The sequence below is a fragment of the Baudoinia panamericana genome, assembly GCF_000338955.1.
Source record: "Baudoinia panamericana UAMH 10762 unplaced genomic scaffold BAUCOscaffold_14, whole genome shotgun sequence".
In the NCBI taxonomy this organism is placed as follows: Eukaryota; Fungi; Ascomycota; class Dothideomycetes; order Mycosphaerellales; family Teratosphaeriaceae; genus Baudoinia; species Baudoinia panamericana.
This window is the reverse complement of record NW_006911270.1, coordinates 698191-716363: the sequence shown is the minus strand read 5'-3', so window position 1 is coordinate 716363 and position 18173 is coordinate 698191. Positions and strand designations below refer to the sequence as shown.

Genomic DNA, 18173 nt, shown 5'->3' with positions numbered 1-18173 from the left:
GCCGACCAGCGCGCCGCCGCTGCTCAACACGCGGCCGACGTACAGGCCTCCAAAGAGCAGTACCAAAACGGCAACGGCCACCTTGCAGCGATCCCTTCGCGCGGCTCTCACAGCAGCCACACCTACGGCGACTTCGCAGAGCGCAACGACAGAGTCTCGCCGACCCACCGACCTTCAGTCCCCACCCGAGCTTCCAGCACCGCCGTACAGTCCCCTGCAATGGCTGATCCGGACGATGCAAACGTCGGTCTTTCGGATCATGGGTTCCGTGGTGCGCAGGACGTTACGCTGGGTGGAGCGATCGACAGTCCCGGCATGGCCGTTAGTGACGGTGTGGTGAGACGTCTAGGTCGTGGCTCTAGCTATGTGGCTTGAAAGCTTCCTCCTACTAGGCAGGAGTTGGGCGATGAAACTGCGCTGGTATATGGCGGCACGAACGTCACTTCTCATTTGGAAGAGCGGTGACGGCTGTTTTCGAGGAGAGTGGCATGTCTGAATTCTAGCATGGCGTTATTGCATCATCATAGCGTTTCTGGTAGGCATTGTAATCTTCACATGAGCCTCCTTATCCGATTCAGCATCAAAATCGTCTCGGCTTCTCGATAAGCTGACTACACATACTTACCATCAGCCACATTGGGTCATGGCTCTAATGGCTTCCTTATCATCAGCCCAGACCACCCTCAAGCCGTCCAACACCAATCAGCAGCGTACTGGGTCCTGGACGCTGTTGTAAACGCTGGCAGCCAGCAGCGCGGTAATATCGTTCATGTTACCGGGGGTGGCGGCGTCGGCATGCCACCCATTCGTCCAGCAGGAGCACCTCCCCGCCCACCTCGGTACCCACCTCTCCCTCTAGGCGCCGGTCCTGCACCACTCCTGAAACCTGCGTCCTTGAACTCCAGCACCTCCACCGCACCGTTCGCCACCGGCACACGCCTGGCTTGCATGGCTTTCTGCAAGCCTTCGTTGGTGCTGAAGACAGCTATCGCAGTGCCTTTGCGAGGATCAATCGTAACGTTGGTGACCTCTCCGTACTCGGACAGGGCGCGCAGGATCAGCATTTCTGTCATGCCTTGGCTGGGGTTGGCGTGCTTGAGATAGGCTTTTGTTGTTGCGGGATGAGGTAAGCTGGAAGGTAACGGTCTGGACGCCGCGGGTGCTGTGGGGATAGGTGGTGTAGGTCCCTGCGCTGACGGAGCAGTGGGTGTGGTTGATGGTAGCGACGCTGGCTGCACGCTACTTGCTGGTGCGGCTGGTGTTGGTTTTGGCTTGATGCCGAGATCTTTCTGTAGCATCTTTTTGATGCCTTCAGCAGTTGCGCGCGGCCTCTGAGGCGGTAGTCCTCGATTTGGGGCGGGACCAGAAGTTGCCTGGTTGACTGCCTGGCCTGTCACGGTGACAGGCGTAGCATTCTGCTGCCTGGGAGACTGCGCCGGTTTTTTTAGCCGTGCACTCGCAGCAGCTTTTGCTGTTGTCGGCTGCGTAGTATCGACGGAACTCTGCTGCTTGGCAAAGGCCTGCTTATTTAATACCTTAGCCGCGTCTTTTGCAGCCTGCTGCACTTTCTGTTGCATGACGGTCCCATCCTTCTCCGCCGCAACGTCCTTCGTGTCACTGCCGGGTGGGCCCTTTTTCTCTTCAGCCTTCTTCTTGTCCGCCTTGTCTGCCGCGGCTTTGGCTTTGTTGGCCTTCTTCTCCCGCAAGTCCTCAATCAGCGGCGTAGTCTTGACCTCCACTCTCTCCTTCTCTGCACCGACTATATCCAGAGCTCCTGGCTTAGTTAGAGGTTGCGTCTCCGCCTCCAGGAAAGCAATGAACTCCGGATCTTGATCGATCGTGCCTTGCCTATTGTCCGCTCGGCTCTTAGACTGCAGCGGCGTTCTCTGGTTCGGCGCAAAGCCCAGCGTAGGCGGAAGGAACTTCAGATCCGGATTGCGATGCGTACCAGCCTTGTCCTGAAACAAAACTTGCAGGAAGCGCTGTTCGAACTCCCTAACAAGTGTATCGTTCACGACGTGAAGGTAGCATCTACTCTGCTCAGGTACCTTGCCCGGAGCTTTGATCTTGCCTTGACGGTATTCGCGCCAGTCAACCTTGCCATTGCTAAGCTTCCAGTCGTCACCCAGTGTCTCCTCGAACTCGCTCAAGGTCAGTCCTGGTGGGAGACGGCGGATCTCGAGCTTTAAGCGCGCAGCCGGAGTCTTGGTGGAAGCAGCTCTAACAGCGGCATTGACGGGCAGCACACCTGGGCGATCATTCGTCTTCGTACTGGTCTTGGGCGGCATGTTTTATCGTTATGCGCACGATTAGCGCGGCATCGTCGTTCAATGTGTGCGTTGGTGGAGATGCTGCTTCGACAAGCGCGGAAGGCACGCTAGCGGCGCTTGTGCAGCTTCACGTGTCAGACAACCAAGCCGCTCGCAGCTTCGCACAACTTCTACATTGTAACACGACCACTTGCGAGTAACCAGACTGGAAAGGCTCGCAGATCAGATTTTGACGATTGCTAGTCAGAAAGCGCTAAGATCACCTCCGACCTTCCAGCTTAAGGTGGAACGCAAGCTGTACATCCTCCAATGCACCCCAAACGCCTACGAATGCGCTGGTCTAGATGCCAAACCACGTCTTCATCCGCTCATAAACATAGAAACTCGTCGCCACCATGGGCACCACCTTGACGTACCCAATGCCCAACCCAACAAAGAAACCCCTCCAACCCCGATCATGCATAATATTCCTTGCAACCTCAATCATAGTTAGCCTATGTCCGTCCCCGACCACGCCGCCGACCTGCATCCGTCTCCGGATTACTTCCAGCGGGTACGAAACGGTTTGCGAGACGAATCCAGCCACGGCACCGGTAGTGAGCTCGGCCCATGCGCGCAACGGCGGAGGCTTGTTAGGCGCAGATTGTTTCGCTGTCCGTTCGCTTGCGGGTATGACAGTGTATGGCGCGATTACCTGCAGCCGCATGAAGTCTCCGGCCATGTCGTGGGTAAGAAACGAAGTGCCTGCGTAGGGTATCATGCCCCATAGAGTTGGCGTGAAGCCGCGAAAGAAGTTTGCAAGTCCGGAGCGGAGGGTGATACTGCTCGTGGCGGCGCTGGCTGCGGCGAGAGCTGCAGCGCCGGCCCGAGGAAGATGCAGAGTCTCTTGCAACGCAGCGGCCGAGGGAGGTTTTGGCGCAGGGGGGTGCTCATGGTAGATTGTGCGGCATATGTCGCGGACTGTGACCCGCGTGTCGCCTCGTGTCTCCCATGCTAGCCGCACTCTGATGACTTCCAGCGGATACGTTGCAAATACGGAGCAGACTCCGGATAGCGATCCTGCCAACATCCTTCGCAGTGGCGTCTCGTGATCTTTGGTAGGTATAAGAATCCCACGTATCTGCTCATAAGCCAAGAACTTAATGCCACCGTACGGGAAGATCCTAAGCAGCGTCGCACTGTGACCGCGAAACAAGCCCCGGCCGCCATCCGTCCGGTAGATGTCGCGAATCGCTCGGAGTGCTCCAGCCCATGAACCTGTGTACTTCTGGAACTGCGGATTGCTGGCTTGAAAGAGAATCTTTACTCTGTCCAAGGGTGCAACCACCGTCTTGGCCGTGCAGGCAGCAACGCCTCCTGCAACACCGCTCTTGACAACATACTCCCAGCTCTGCCTGGGTATCTTCCGCCGTTGGTCTTTGGCGTGTGGGGAGGGTGATTGCAAGGGAATGATAGCTGCGCGATCGGCTTCGCAGATTGAAGGTTGGTTTCCTGCCGCCGCCGACCGTGACGGCCCGGTCATCTCAGGTGGTTCGTAGGTCTGCGAACTGTGGGAGACATGTCTATCGTAGCCGTCAGCTGGCCAGCTTCTCGTTAAGCGTAGTGGTGGTCGTGTGTTCGTGTCTTACTCAGAGGATTGCATGCAACATATGGAGGGATGCTTATGTCCGGTCGCTTAGGTCTGCCGTCTTTTGGCGTCGATAGAAGAACTCGGAATAGGCGAACAGAGAGTCTTGCGCGGTAGGGAAGACGAAAGCAGTAGATCAGTGTTTAGTAATGGGCAGCCATTGCGCACAGGAAACGTGCCTTCTGCTTCCTCGAAAGTCAAGTGCCTCCATCTTCCCCAAAACCGTGTGGAGGCGCACGGTGACGAAAACTGACGGCCCTCGAGCCGACATAGGCCGAGGCGAGCTCTTTCGGCAACGTCTCGTCACGCACGTGTCACCTTTGGTCCATAAACAAATGCTCAGCGTGGTGAGATGGCCAGTCCAATTCTTTGGCAGAACGAGGATGCGACAATCACGCTGATTGACATCCCAACCTCTATCACCACGGCTCAAGGCACCGTTCAACATCCGTGTCATGACCGCATTCTCTCCTCTGAGCCCTTGACGGCCCCCTTTGCTGCCAATGAGCCGAAATCAGCACCCGCCAAAGCGAAGCTAATGACCAATAGTGTAGACGAAGACTTGCATGCCGAGTATGCAGCGTTGCTCAGTACAGCGCTACAAGAAGTGCGGAATCGTTATGAAGGTGCATGGTGTTTGCCGCGGCCTTTCGTGCAGCCACCGTCAAAGAAGCGGAAACGGGATGCTAACGGCGAAGAACCAGAATCGACCTGTGTAGAGGCGTTGCTTCCGCACCAGGAGCCGCCTGGGCTGTTGTCACGACTTGCTCGGCCTGTGAGAGGGGACGCTTCGGTGCCACGAGTTCGCCTACAGAGCGGGCAGCGAGACGGTGGTTCGACTGAAACCGCGAGATCCATTGATCTTCCGAGCCTGATCTCGAGTGCTGATAGCGAGCCGGCGCAACTGCTCATTACGACTAATGACAAAGAAGACACCTTCAGATACCGCATCCCACCGACCTCATCCTTCTACCTAGGTGATTGCGCAGACTCCAACAGCTTCCGCAACGCAGTCCGCCAGCATTCGGCCCAGCAGGACACTACTTACCTCTTTGACTTCATCTTACTGGACCCACCGTGGCCGAACCGCTCGGTCAGACGTACGCACCAGACCAAAGGCTCAACGTACAACGTGCTTACTACCGTGGAGACCATCCAGGATTTGCTGCTTGGCATGGATCTGGACATGCTCATGCAGCAAGACTGCCGAGTCGGCATCTGGATTACTAACAAGCGTGCCGTACGCGACCTTGTTCTCGGTGACGGCGGCTTGTTCGCGGCATGGGGTCTGAAGCTTGAGGAGGAGTGGATTTGGTTGAAGACAACGGTTGATGGTCAGCCTGTGTCGGATCTAAACGCACTTTGGCGCAAACCGTACGAAGTCTTTTTGCTTGGGCGGAGAAGCCTCGACTACGACGTCGGAACCAGCGATACAGAGTTAAAGCGTAGGGTAGTGGTCGGCGTGCCAGACCTGCACTCTCGCAAGCCTTCCCTGAAAGCTCTCATTGAATCGCTTCTCCTGGTCAGTCGCAGTCAGCGTGTCCTAGAGGTTTTTGCAAGGCACCTGGTCGCTGGCTGGTGCAGCTGGGGAGACGAGTGCATAAAGTTCAATTGGGACGGATATTGGCTGAAGACATAATTTGATAGACTGCCCAATGCGAAGGACTTTACAGTCTGCGCTCTAAGCACACGACCTTACCAGATGGCCGGTCCACTCCGGTTCAATGCAGACAACGCCTGCTCAATCGTAATTACATTTACGAACTTCGGGAGGATGCCCGCCAAGATGTTCGTGTTGATGTCCGGTGTGTTCGGAGGCGACTCGATCGTGTTGTTGGCGATCACATATCTATGAAATAACAGTCAGCTCACCTGGGGCTCTAGCTTACAGAGTATGAAGACTCACATCTTGTAGTCCAGATTGTACAGCTGGTACGCGGTGGCCAAGATCACACCAGATGTCCGTATACCAGACAAGATCACAGTATCGATCTGCTGCGCGCGCAAGATCTCCTCCAACGAATTGCCTGCACCGGCATAGAGTCTTGTCTTCTGTAGCACCACATCTCCCGCCGTCTCGTTGACGAAGAACCGTGGGTAGATCATAGTGCTGTTGTCGGTGATGAGAGTAGGCATCCCTCCGGCACCGAATGGAGTTGTGGGCCCAACCTCGGGTCTCCGGGAGTTGAGATAGTAAATGCGCGTGAATATGGACAGAGGCGCCGGTCTCAGGGCGTGGGTCGCATTGATCCAGCGAGCGACGTTGGCGATGAAGGTCGTGCCGGCTGGAGTGGAGGCGACATTGCCGACAATGGAGTTGATAAGGTCGAGGTTCAGCACGGCGTAGTGTTGGCCGAAGGTCAGGTTGGCGGCGGCGGTGGCATTGAGAGTAGAGGGGATCCAAGTTGGAGCTGTGTCGTAGCCGGGAGTGGCAGTCGTGGTAGAGGAGGTGACGGTTGAGGAGGCTCTGCTCGAGGAAGATTGGGCAGAGGTGGTTGCGGAGAGCGCAAGCGCGCTGAAGAGATGGGTGAAGTGCATCTTGACTGTTGACAGCTCTTTCGTAGTGAACCTTTGACAGGACGACACAAGTGAAACCGTAGAGGAGCAACGTTACCTTTTCACCTCGGTGCAGTAGCTTTAGCTATATGTTTACCGGTGTCTCGCGTGGACAGGCTTGAGATCTGCGCCATGCAAGAAGAAAGGTGCCGTCTTTGCCAACAACCCATCCATGACGCGGTTTGCTCTAGAGGCTGGCTTGGCATCGGCATGGCGTGAGCGACATACCAAGCCACATGTCGCATAGAGGGGCTCCTGTTCGTGCCTGCGTGCAAGCGCTATGCGTTAGGTCGCCTTGTTCGAGACAGACCAACCCAAAACAGCACCGGAAGCTTCTGTGAGTCCGCGCTGCGAGCTCTCTGTCCTTCTATGCTGCTGTAGCGGTCTAGTCAAACGCGGGTTGCCTGCGCAGTGGCTGTCAGCTGGCCAAATCGTCTGGACCGTCTGTGATACCCTAGATATTCCAACGTGCCGTGACCATCGCGGGACAATGACCGCGTAAAGTGATGCGCAACGAGGACACCTCTTGAACTTTATGTACGATAATTAAGAGTGAAGGGGTGAATGGTAGGGTACATGTGTGGACCATGCATGTGCTGGCGAGCGTCAGTGTCAATAGACACTGTCGTCGAGCATTCAACCGCTGGATCTGGTAACGAAGTGGCGCAAGCGGCTTCCCGAAGATGAAGCAGTACACTAACACACACCTTCCAAGCCAAAGCTGCGATGCCATCATTTTCGGGGAAGTAGTGTTTTGTGCGACACTGTGCAACTGAGGAAGCGCGGCGAACGATCAAAGTCATTCACTGTCAGGTGGGACGAAGCCGAGGCAGCAGCAGCAGCCTAGCGGCGAGCGTCACAGAACCGCCGGGAAACACCTCACGTGGCGTAGCCTGATCACTCATATTGCCATCGTTTCCTACATTACCCACACCATCTCCACATACAGCGTCTTGGAGAAGGACGCGCAGACAGTATGGCGCGCATCCGAAGCTTGCCACTTGTGCCGCTCCCTCCAGGATTGGTGTTGCTTCCTGGAGTCACCAGCCGGATACCGCTGGAGAACCGAGCTGATGTCGCCGCAATCCTCGCGCACATTTACAGCAAGGCCTCAACACCGCGACCGGAGGCCTCTAGCATCACAGTCGGCTGCGTTCCGCTCAACAGCCCATATCTAAGCGCTGACGGTAAGCGGTTGATCGAAGATGCCGACAAGGACAAGACGGCTGCCGTCATCCAGACCGATCCGGCTCAGGCACGCAAGCCGGATCTCTTCCAGTATGGCGTTCTGGCGCGGGTGACTGGTGTGCAAGGCCGGCGAGCCGGTGAGCTGACATTGCTCGTCGAGGGCGTTAGCCGGTTCAAGATAGAGAAGGTGCTACGTGAGCGACCGTACTTCGAGGCTAAGGTCGCGATGCACGAGGAAGTCGCTGTTCGCGAGGATGACCAGGAGATCGATGACTTGTTTGCCCAGCTTAAGCAGCTAAGCCGGGAGCTGATCGCCTTGATCAGGCTGTCTGCGCTGCTGCCGCGAGGACCTAGCATGTCATTGTCACCGATCCTCGCACGGCGGCTCGAACTCTATATCGTCCGAAAGGATCTGCAAGAAGCAGGTGTTTTGGCAGACTTCATGACCAACATCATCGACTGCACACACGAAGACAAGCTGCGCATTCTGTCCGCATTGCCGGTCAAGGACCGTCTGGAGCGCATCATCGAGATCTTGCAGCGTCAAATCAGCACAATCCAAGGCAACAGCCGCATCATGTCAATCACCACTTCTCTGCCACAGAACGGCGTAGTAGATCTCGAAACACTTCAACGGCTACGGCAGGATCCGCGCATGAAGCGCATGGGTAATGGGCAGATGCCTCCCGGTTTCCCGGGGGGTATTGGAGGCCCCGGTAATCAAGGTGACGAGGAAGCCAATGAGGTCGAGGAACTGAAGAAGAAGTTGGACGCGGCGAAGCTTACGCCAGAGGCGCAGAAGGCTGCAGATCGTGAGCTTAAGCGGCTCGCGAAGATGAATCCAGCCCAGGCTGAGCATCAAGTGTGCCGTAATTATCTTGAGAACCTAGCAGAGATCCCATGGACGAAGATGACAGAGGACAATCTTGATGCCGCAACATTGGCACGAGCGCGGAAACAGCTGGACGACGACCACTACGGCCTAGACAAAATCAAGAAGCGGCTGCTAGAGTACCTGGCGGTGTTGAAGCTCAAGCAGGCAGTTAACATGGACCTGGACAAGCAGATACAAGCCATTGTGCAAGCGTCACAGCCAAAGCAGGAGCAGAAGAAGGAGGCGCAAAAGGAGCCGGATGAGGAAGCTCAGGCCGAGAGTGCAGGGGGTGTCGCCCCCACTGCTCCAAAAGAGCAGAAGGCACGGGAGCAGACGCCTGAGGAGGTCAAGATACTGAAGCACAAGAAGATGGTGGACAGATCGCCTATCCTGCTACTGGTTGGACCGCCAGGCACCGGTAAGACTTCACTTGCAAAGTCTGTGGCTACCGCTCTTGGACGGCAATTCCATCGCATCTCCCTTGGCGGTGTGCGCGATGAGGCTGAGATCAGAGGCCATCGGCGAACTTACGTCGCTGCGATGCCTGGCTTGATTGTCAACGGCCTGAAGAAGGTGGGCGTGGCGAACCCAGTCTTCTTGCTTGACGAGATTGACAAGGTCGGCACCTCTTCCTACCATGGCGACCCATCGGCGGCGATGCTCGAGGTGCTGGACCCGGAGCAGAATCACACGTTCGTCGACCACTACGTCAACATACCGATCGACCTGAGCAAGGTTCTTTTCATTGCAACAGCGAACACTCTCGATACTATCCCGCCGCCTCTACTCGACCGCATGGAGACCATCCAACTGTCTGGATACACCACGCTCGAGAAGAGGCACATTGCAACCCGCCACCTAATCCCAAAGCAGATCACCACCAATAGCTTGACACCTAAGGACGTTCAGATGAAGGAGGACGTTCTCGACAAAGTCATCACGTCATACACCCGCGAATCGGGTGTGCGTAACCTTGAGCGCGAGATTGGTAGCGTGTGCAGAGCAAAGGCGGTACAATTCGCGGAAGCGCGCGACACCAACACCTTGCCGGCCTACTCACCAATCGTCACTATCGAAGACCTTGAGGACATCCTCGGCGTCGAACGCTTCGAGGAGGAGCTTGCCGCTCGCTCCGCCCAGCCCGGCGTCGTGACTGGACTTGTGGCGTACAGCACCGGTACTCAGGGTAGCATCTTATTCATCGAAGTCGCCGACATGCCCGGCTCCGGCCGCGTGCAGCTCACTGGCAAACTTGGCGACGTGCTCAAAGAGTCCGTTGAAGTCGCCCTCACTTGGGTTAAAAGCCATGCTTACGAGCTTGCCTTGACCCATGATCCGAGCGAAGACATTATGAAGAGCCGCTCTATCCACGTCCATTGTCCCTCCGGCGCCATTCCCAAGGATGGTCCATCGGCAGGACTGGCGCACACCGTCGCACTCATCTCGCTGTTCTCGGGCAAGACGGTCCCACCAACCCTTGCCATGACTGGTGAAGTCGCGCTGCGAGGCAAGGTCATGCCAGTTGGTGGGATCAAGGAGAAGCTGATCGGTGCGCTGCGGGCCGGTGTCAAGAAGGTTTTGCTACCGCAGCAGAACCGCAAGGACGTCAAGGATCTGCCGGTTGAGGTTACTGAGGGATTGGAGATCGTGCATGTGAGCCATATTTGGGAAGCGCTCGGTCACATCTGGCCAGATGCGGAATGGCCAGGCCAGAGAGGCTGGAGTGGGTTCGATAGTCGACTTTGAGGTGCGTTAATGTGTGTTTAATGTATTATGATCTCATGTCGTTGCATAGCAAGGGTGTTTCATATCTATATATACCACATCGCCTGATGGCCTGCTCCACTTGACACTGTTGCCGTCCTGCTCCGCTCGTGTCCGCTGTGAGGAAATAGCTTTTGCTGGTCTGCCTGCTCGCGGGAGTCTAGACACTCGTCGCCTTAATTCTCCTCCAGAAAGCGACATGCAGGAGGAAGCCAAGAAAAGTTCTATCAAACGACGCTCCTTTGCCGAACCGGCATACGAAAGACCGAAGCCGAAAACTATTGCTGTGTAAATCCTACACACGACCCATTACGGTCCGCATATAAGTCGTTGGTTTGTGACGCCGTCCAGGCAAACATAGTCAAGCAAGTCCATCTTCTATCCCAGCTCCAAGAGCATATACATAATTGATGTAAAGTAGCAAAAGCGTAGCACCATTCATAAACCTCACCCATCCATTTCGCCAACAGCGCGGGTAGTCAAACACCGCCAATCAGTGGTCTTGAGGTCTCTGCCCGATTTCTCGGCTGAAGGTTTCCCGAGTAGCTTAGGGTCACACCAGCGATCGCTCGTTACCGAAGCGAGTGGGCAACCGCCACCGACTTCGAGTCTGGCCCACACAGTTGGATGAGGACAGAAATGGAGAATGAGCGAAAAGACTTCGCAGTTGAGCCATTACAGCTAAATTTGACCATTAAACATGCTAGTATATATCACCGTAAAAGATGTACCCGAACTTTTGCCGAAGTGCGGTATCGCATCGCTCCTTTTGACTCCCGAAGTGCCACTGACCAAACTGTTCAAGGAACGTCAGCATGAGCGCAGCGACTGTTCAACCTGAGACTGCTGTCCAAATACACGACGCTCAAAAGAAGGCGAGCTCACTGCAAAGAGCAAAGGTCGCCGTGCAATACCTCATTGACCCAAAGACCGGACCGCAACCAGCACATCTACGGACAAGAACTTTTCTACGGAGTCTACGCTACCTCACCATCTTCATCTTCTGGCGTCTGCTACGTTATGCCAGATATGCGGCAGTAGGCGCGCTCGTGGCAGCTGTATCAGGTACAGCTATCGGCTCGGTGGCAAGTGGAGCAGCATTGTTCATTGCGCCTCCTGGAATTTTCGCTGGAGCGGGTGTGGGCCTTTTGTGGGCTTTTGCGAGGTTTGGGTGGAACCGGGCGAAAGCGAGAATGCGGCGGCACCAGCACGACGAGCATGCTGATCCGAGGAAGGATGAGCAGGAGGATGCTGTCCGCTCGAAGCACTCGTCAGCCGATTCGGAGCCATCTTTTGGCAGTGAACCATGGTGATCCTGTCACTCCTTCATGAGAGGCCCAGCACGGCGGTTTTCGTAATTTATATCCGCAGTCTGCGGTGGAGAGAGGGCAAACGAAATGGCACACATTGTCAAGTTTCATTACCCGCTTAGACACAACTATCACCCTCTTGAGCTGTGACAGCTCGGCCTAGCAATCATCGTATACATAGGCCCATCGCTTCATCACATCACACGTTGGGCGCCAGACTTTCGAACAACACCCAGCTCTACCAGCCGCTCCCAGGTCGTATCCTTCTGCCACGCTCCACTCTTAGCAAAGGGTAAACCGTCCAGCTCTTCGAGAGCCACGCAACTGCGTGCCAGCAGAAGCTCGTACACGCGCCGCCGTAAGCGCGTGCCCTCATCCATCTTAACATGATGCTGTCTGTCGCCGTCCACGTCGCGATTCGGAAGAAGCTGCCGTGCAATCTCCATAGCAACGGCCCGCTCGTCTTCGCTTTGTGGATCGTGAACGGAGTTTCTGCGCACGATGCTCGTTGCGCATGCGTCAGGAGGCGGGTAAAACCCATGGGTCACTGGGTTGTTCCTGAGATCAACTGTTCGTAGTGTCTTCAACTTGGCCAGTGCCGTCACATTCCTTCGCAGGCGGTCCAGCCGATTGCCGCAGAAACTCAGCTTCTCCAGCCTTTCAATGTTCAGAAGAGGGCGAATGTCTCTCAGGCCATTGAAGTTAAGATTTAGTGTCCGCAGATTGGGCATGCGGAGCCCAAAGTCATCCGGTAGTTCTTGAAGCCCAACCGAGGCCAGCTCCAAGTGCTGAAGGTTGAGGTGGCTGTGGCTGAGATGCATCGTTGGTAGTACATTGCCGGAAAGACAAACTGAGCGGGCTTCAAGCGGGTGGTCGAGCACAACAATGTGGATTCCTTGATTAAGCTGCTGTCTTCTCATCGATAATGTGTCAAGGTTGGCAAGAACACCGACATTTGCAACGTCGGCAAGACTGTTGTCGTCAACGTACAGGAATCGCAAGCTGCGCATTGTCGACGTGTCCAGTATCCTCAAACCGCTTGCTCGTATGGACAAGATCTCCAATTTCGACATGGGCTCTTCGATATACAACCCTGCCGCAAGCAGATTTCCATCCAGACGCAGAGATCGCAGCGCAGCGAGCTCGTGTAGGCTTTGCACGGTATGAAGTTTGTTGTATGACATATCAAGCTCTTCGAGCCGCTGCAGCTGGAAGCCATGGAAATCTACATGCGCAATGTCGTTTCGCCGTAGGCTTAGCGTGAGCAGCCCGTCTAGGTCTCGAATGCCATTTAGCGAAGTAATGCGATTGGCATCAGCGCGAAGTTCCCGCAAGTGGACCAGGCAGCCAAGTCCGGTAAGATTATCGAGCTGGTTGCCAGAAACGTCGAGATACTGCAAATTCATCAAGTGGCTCCAGCAAGTTAGACTGCTAAGGTGATTCGAGCGAGCGACAAGCCTGCGAATCATCGCCGGCGCACCCTCGAGATGCATCAAAGAGTTCCCAGAGACGTCCAGATCTTGGACGCGGCAGCAGAAATCATCGAGACCATACAGAGAGACCAGAGAGCGGTCTCGTAGGTCAAGCTTTTTGACGTCTTCCCAATACAGCTCTTCGTCTTGCACGTCGGTAAGAGTCCTCACAAGTTCCTTGACCGCCAGAGCGTAGCGGTTGTCAACATCTGCAGCAGCGTATTGCGCAAGTCGCTCCGCCAAAGCACGCTCTGATGGCCGTGCCGCGTCCTCCTCATGGATCGTGAAGTCAGGCAAATCGCTGAGAAGGAACGTATCATTCCCGAAACCCTTGCACGGCGAGGATTGTAACTCGGTGATTTGGTGCGGTTGGTGATGCTTCGTCAGTGGGCGTGAAACGCTAAGCGCAACACTGACCAGTCGTTCGCCCGGTAGCGCAGCGACGAAAGAAAGCTCGCTCTGCTCGAGTGCTTCGCCGTTCAGGCGCCGCGTTAATGTCTTCTTCCGCAGGGATAGATCACGGGTCGCATGCTGCCAATGCGCCTGCGCTCGCTGCAGCACAGGTGATGGGCTTTGACGGAGCTTAGGTGATGCGATGGACTTCATCGTAGGTATTGTTGCCTCAACAGCGGTATCGTCGCGCAAATGATCGTCATCTGCTGGTGCCGTATCGCATACAGCCAATGACCGGGTCTCAAGCTCAACCTCAACCTTACCCTCGAGTGGCGTTGGCATGCTGGAAACGATGGCTTCTGCTGCGTGCTCGTTCGCCAGTCTCTGTTCATCCGTCTTCAGTGCCAGTGTAGCTTGCGCAGCAGCATGTGCGAGCGGCGCCCTCCAAGCCTTGCCCACCGCCGCCATCTGCGCCAGCTCCTCATCGCTGTACGATGTGGCTCTCGTCTCAATCTTCTCTTGCTGGCTTGATCCGAATCCTGTGTATCGGGAGGGTACGGAGCTCGAATGAGCATGATGTATCCGACCCCCAAGGTGGCTGCTGTCTCTCGTCACTGGCCGCGTCACTACGGTTTCAGTCGAGCTCCCTCGCTGCTCAACGTCTTGATGGTCCGTTCTAGATACTCCGTCTCGTCCCGTGGTAGCTGGCGCACCAGAGTCACTTATACGCCGCAGCTCCGTCTGCTCATCTACTGGCAAGTCCGAGATCTCTCTGAACGGATCGTCATCGCTCGAAAGATGGCTTGCTAGACCAAGAAAGTCATCCTTCTCGACTTTCTCGGGGCTTTTCAAGCGCGTCCACCGCTGCTGCTCCTTGTCGAAAGTCATGCCGCCAACCTGCTCGCCGATGAGGTGTTTGACGACCTCCGGTGCAAGTGTACCTAGGTTTTCCGACTTGCGAGTCGAGCTTGTGCCTGTCTTGCCGCTAACAGTAGTGTCATTAGATTGCTGCGTGTGCAAAGTGCTACTTTGAGACGCAGGCCGCGAGTCATCATCATCGTCCGGGCGGTGCTGTGCGCCTGGCGGTGGGCCAGTGATACGAATGTTCGACTGCTCGTCCATCACCACGACGCTTTCGCCCGGCATGTCTTCCTCATCAACATGCAGCGAGGCAATCGAATCCGCGATGAACTCCGTATCGTCCTTCTCCTGGAATCTGCGGAGGTGGCTGACGATCCTAGCATCCGTTTGCGGCATGACTGCGGTCCTCCATCCGCTAGTTCTCCCTTCCCGTGATGGTGGCCTCGAGATACGAAGAGATTCTTCAGCCTCGTGCATCGATCTGTCAGGAAGAAGGCTGCTGTTGCGACCTTCCGCGTCCGACTCCTCGACACTGCCAAGTCCACTCGCCGGGCGTGCTTTTGCTCGAATAAGCTGCATGACCATCACCGCCTCGTTCATGAAGTCCTGCGTCGTGATGGATCGCTTTCGCTCGCCATGCTCGCCTGACGGCTTGTGTACTCGCAAGGTGAAGTTTGCCACCTCCGCCGCAAGCACAGCCGCCTGTTTCTGCAAACTATCTGGACCGTCAGAGCCCGCAATCGATGACTCGATCTGCTCCATGACTGCCTCCAGCCTCTCTGGCTCCTGCGCCGCAAAATCATCTGCCGCCTCCCTAAGCTCGGCTCTGACCTGATCACGCCGGCGCTGATTAGGAGTCGGATTCCGTGGTCGGAGGATCTTGCGGCTAGCAAGTGTGCTTGCATCCGCAACGTCCTGAAGCTCACCTGCCAGCGCGTCTTTACGCTTTCGACTACTTGCCGCCTCCGCAATGTCCAATTGGTATGACAGGTTTGCTCGCGCAGCTTCGTCAACCAGTTCAGACGCGTGTAAGGTTCGCCTGCGTTTCGGTGTTGGATTTTTGAAAGGCGAAGTGGGTGGTCGCTTGGTCGCTTCGAAGCTCTTCACTTGCTCTGCGCGCTCGTAGTACGCGTCCATATCGGAAGCGTCTTCTACACTTGCTTGCAACGCCTTGTTGAATTGATGGCCACCTTCTAAGGTCGATGATTTCGAGTTACTTAAGCTGTGCTTCGACAGCTTTCGTTTCAGCTTGAATGTGTCCTTAAGTTCTGCAGATGGTTCAAGTCGGAAGTTGACCGGATCTACACTTCCAGGTACCGCAATCTCAGGGCCTGGCGAGCGGTCGCTGTCATCTTTTAGGGAGTCCGAAGCGCTCGAAACTGTAATCTCCGCTTCGAAAGCGTGGCCGTCAAGCTCGCCACTGCCAAAAGAATTACGAGACGCGGCTGTCGACACCTTCGGAATATCACCGACCGACTCGTATGTTTCGTTCTTCGAATCATCAAGAACGTTTACTTCTGGATCTAGCTGGCTCATTCGTCTTAGCAGCCTGTTGTTGGTGAAGGTGTCATGTGCGGTGAACAGCTTGAGCGGACTGCCAGAAGACCGAGTTTTAGCTGGATCCGGAGTCATAGGCCGTATCGGAGTAGTAGGCGTTGGCGGGAGTGGTCGACCACGAGCAATTGACGGAGACAGCAGTTCGCTTGTTGAGTGCTCCTCGCTGTCTTCGGGCTTTGATGGAGATGGGCTTAACGGTCGCTGCTTGAACGAGCCGTAAGCTGAGTAGCCACCTCGCTCTAGTTCAACATGGCGACCCAGGCTGGCCAGTGGAGGTGTACCGGTCGGCAGATTCTCTGAGAGCGAGAGATCGGGTGGAGCCTGCAGAGAGACGCTCTGTGGGCCGTCACTGAAGTCCGATCGATTTACTGCTTCTTCATGCTCGGATGGATCCTGCTGCGACTGATATTGCTCTTGGCTCGGATGGCGTAGATCGACTCTGAGAGTCTGAAACTTCTTGATAATGTGTGAATCCAGCGCTGCATAACCAACTTGCCCGTTGATTTTAGTATGCTTCGAAATGTATACGGGACTGAAGTCTTCCTGCTCAAGCTCTGTCTGGCCACTTGCGGTCCGATGAGCTGCCGCACCCGTGTCGGTTCGATGGGGCTGATCTTGGTATGCCCCTGGATTGTCATGCTGTTCCTGGGAAGATTCGTCTGTGATGTGTAGGTCGAATGGGTTGCTGCGAAAGCTGGCATCGCCGTCTACCTGCTCAAGGGTGGACGGGCCATCGCTGTGTTCCTGCACCATGTTGAGCAGCGCCGGATCACTTCTTCCAAGGTCGCGTGGCCATTGAGGCGGGCTTGAGGGCATAACCACGTCTGACTCTGGCAGCCAGCTGATTCTGTTTTTCGCCTTTGGCACCACATTCTCTCGACCCTGCGAGCGCGCGAAGATATTCTCTAGACCAGATGGCGCAAACAGATCTGTTTGGTCGCCGTATCCAAGCTTTCCGTTGACAAGCCTTCTTTTCCACTCCAGTGTCTCTTGCTTCTTTGCTGGCGATGCGCTCTTCGAACGCTGTTGAACGGTGCCGCACTGCAGGAGCGAGCCGTCGGAGGTCTGTGAAACCGATCGCGTGCCTGCCATCCTAGTCGTGCCATAGTTCTCACGTGATGCATTGGACATGCTGGTGCTCAGTGGAGCCAGTGGGCTTCGTCGGAACTCTGTGGTCGCTTGCGAAGAGGTCTTCTGGCTGCCTAGTGATGATGGAAGGCCGCTCAGACTTCGTTTCGGCACTCTGTCGCGCCCACTGGGCAGGATACTGGCATCGTGGCTGGCCGAAGACACATGTTGCATGTTTGTTGGGGCCTCCCAGGCCTCGTCCAGGCCTTGCAGCCAGGGCGCGATATTCGAGGCCATTGCGCGGTAGAAACAGTCAATAGTCAGCCAGCGCGCACAGTGTGTGGAGAAGAATGCGTTCGAAGCGCAGGTCGATGCGAATCACGCGTAGCAATACTGTGCAGTTCGCCAATGAGGCTCAAGCCGCTGATCGATTGCGATATCAAAAGCTGTTGCTAAGGCGACCAGTCACGCTAGCACGTTTACAGCGATGGCTCCTGCTTCAAGGCGGCGATGGTGTGCACCTCACCTTTTGCCACCCTTCGCGGCATCCAGCATATCGGAGCGAGAGGTGAAAGGCTAGGAAGCGGGTGCATGATGACTACTCTCGCTGAGTGTCTTGAAAGGCGCGAACATGCTCGGAACTCAAGCTGCACATGAAAATGATCGTAACGCATAAACCTCGCGGACATCTGTGGACTTGCGCTTCGGCTTTCCAACAGTCGGCAGAGATACAACGGTTCAACCATGAGGACTGCACGCCTCCACCTGCGAAAGTGTTTGCAGCTGATCCGGACGATGCACTTTCAATACCGCAACGCGCAGCCAAGCGGCGTAGGATCGAGAGCCTTGTGAATGACTTCCTTGGCGGACAGCCATTGATCATCACTTCCGCCAGACCTCATCCGTCGCAATTACGGATTGCGGTTGAAGCGGCGCAGCGGAGTCGCCTAGAGTCAAAGTATTACCTACCTGAAGGACCTATCGCTACCGGAGATGATATGCTCTGGGCGGATGTTGACGATCCGTCGACCATCGCCGCGAAAGTGTTGCCATTGAAAAGCTTACGACGGGCTTCCGAGGAGACTAAGTGGGTCCGACGGACAGCTACGAGCGTGGTCGAAACCGTGACTGAAGAGGAAGCAAGCTCGGCCTGCAAAATCACAAGACCAAGAAAATCTTCAAGGCTATCGACCGAGCCGAGTACGGACGCTATCAAGCAAGCAGCAGCTCTTC

At 55.7% G+C, this 18173-nt stretch overlaps 6 protein-coding genes across 6 annotated transcripts; 3 read left to right on the top strand and 3 right to left on the bottom strand.

The window, feature by feature from the left end:
• Nucleotides 1–767: 767 nt before the first annotated feature.
• BAUCODRAFT_78782 (uncharacterized protein) lies at nt 768–2288 on the bottom strand (the record flags this gene model as incomplete). The annotated part of the gene is made up of 2 exons (XM_007682811.1): nt 768–1331; nt 1404–2288. The coding sequence occupies 2 exons, from the start codon at nt 2286–2288 to the stop codon at nt 768–770; spliced, it is 1449 nt and encodes a 482-aa protein (XP_007681001.1).
• Nucleotides 2289–2610: 322 nt separating this feature from the next.
• BAUCODRAFT_79366 (uncharacterized protein) lies at nt 2611–3792 on the bottom strand (the record flags this gene model as incomplete). The annotated part of the gene is made up of 2 exons (XM_007682855.1): nt 2611–3106; nt 3164–3792. 2 exons carry the CDS (start codon nt 3790–3792, stop codon nt 2611–2613), a joined length of 1125 nt encoding a protein of 374 aa, XP_007681045.1.
• Nucleotides 3793–4243: 451 nt separating this feature from the next.
• BAUCODRAFT_38978 (uncharacterized protein) lies at nt 4244–6023 on the top strand. The gene has a single exon (XM_007682736.1). It carries the CDS (start codon nt 4250–4252, stop codon nt 5534–5536), a length of 1287 nt encoding a protein of 428 aa, XP_007680926.1. The 5' UTR covers nt 4244–4249; the 3' UTR covers nt 5537–6023.
• A 1406-nt stretch (nt 6024–7429) lies between these two features.
• BAUCODRAFT_79109 (uncharacterized protein) lies at nt 7430–10261 on the top strand (the record flags this gene model as incomplete). Its single annotated transcript, XM_007682838.1, has 2 exons — nt 7430–8719; nt 8789–10261. The coding sequence occupies 2 exons, from the start codon at nt 7430–7432 to the stop codon at nt 10259–10261; spliced, it is 2763 nt and encodes a 920-aa protein (XP_007681028.1).
• Nucleotides 10262–10999: 738 nt separating this feature from the next.
• Nucleotides 11000–11688, top strand: BAUCODRAFT_306412 (uncharacterized protein). Its single transcript, XM_007683060.1, has 2 exons — nt 11000–11026; nt 11085–11688. Exon 2 carries the CDS (start codon nt 11095–11097, stop codon nt 11590–11592), a length of 498 nt encoding a protein of 165 aa, XP_007681250.1. The 5' UTR covers nt 11000–11026; nt 11085–11094; the 3' UTR covers nt 11593–11688.
• Nucleotides 11689–11783: 95 nt separating this feature from the next.
• On the bottom strand, nt 11784–17346 carry BAUCODRAFT_143350 (uncharacterized protein; the record flags this gene model as incomplete). Its single annotated transcript, XM_007683059.1, has 3 exons — nt 17166–17346; nt 17093–17127; nt 11784–17070 (listed from the first exon to the last, which is right to left on the bottom strand). The coding sequence occupies exons 1-3, from the start codon at nt 17235–17237 to the stop codon at nt 11784–11786; spliced, it is 5394 nt and encodes a 1797-aa protein (XP_007681249.1). The 5' UTR covers nt 17238–17346.
• Between the last annotated feature and the right edge of the window lie 827 nt (nt 17347–18173).

What these genes read in the sequence shown, in the direction of transcription:
- BAUCODRAFT_38978 (XM_007682736.1), top strand. Translation starts at nt 4,250, where the DNA reads ATGGCCAGTCCAATTCTTTGGCAGAACGAGGATGCGACAATCACGCTG.
- BAUCODRAFT_306412 (XM_007683060.1), top strand. Translation starts at nt 11,095, where the DNA reads ATGAGCGCAGCGACTGTTCAACCTGAGACTGCTGTCCAAATACACGAC.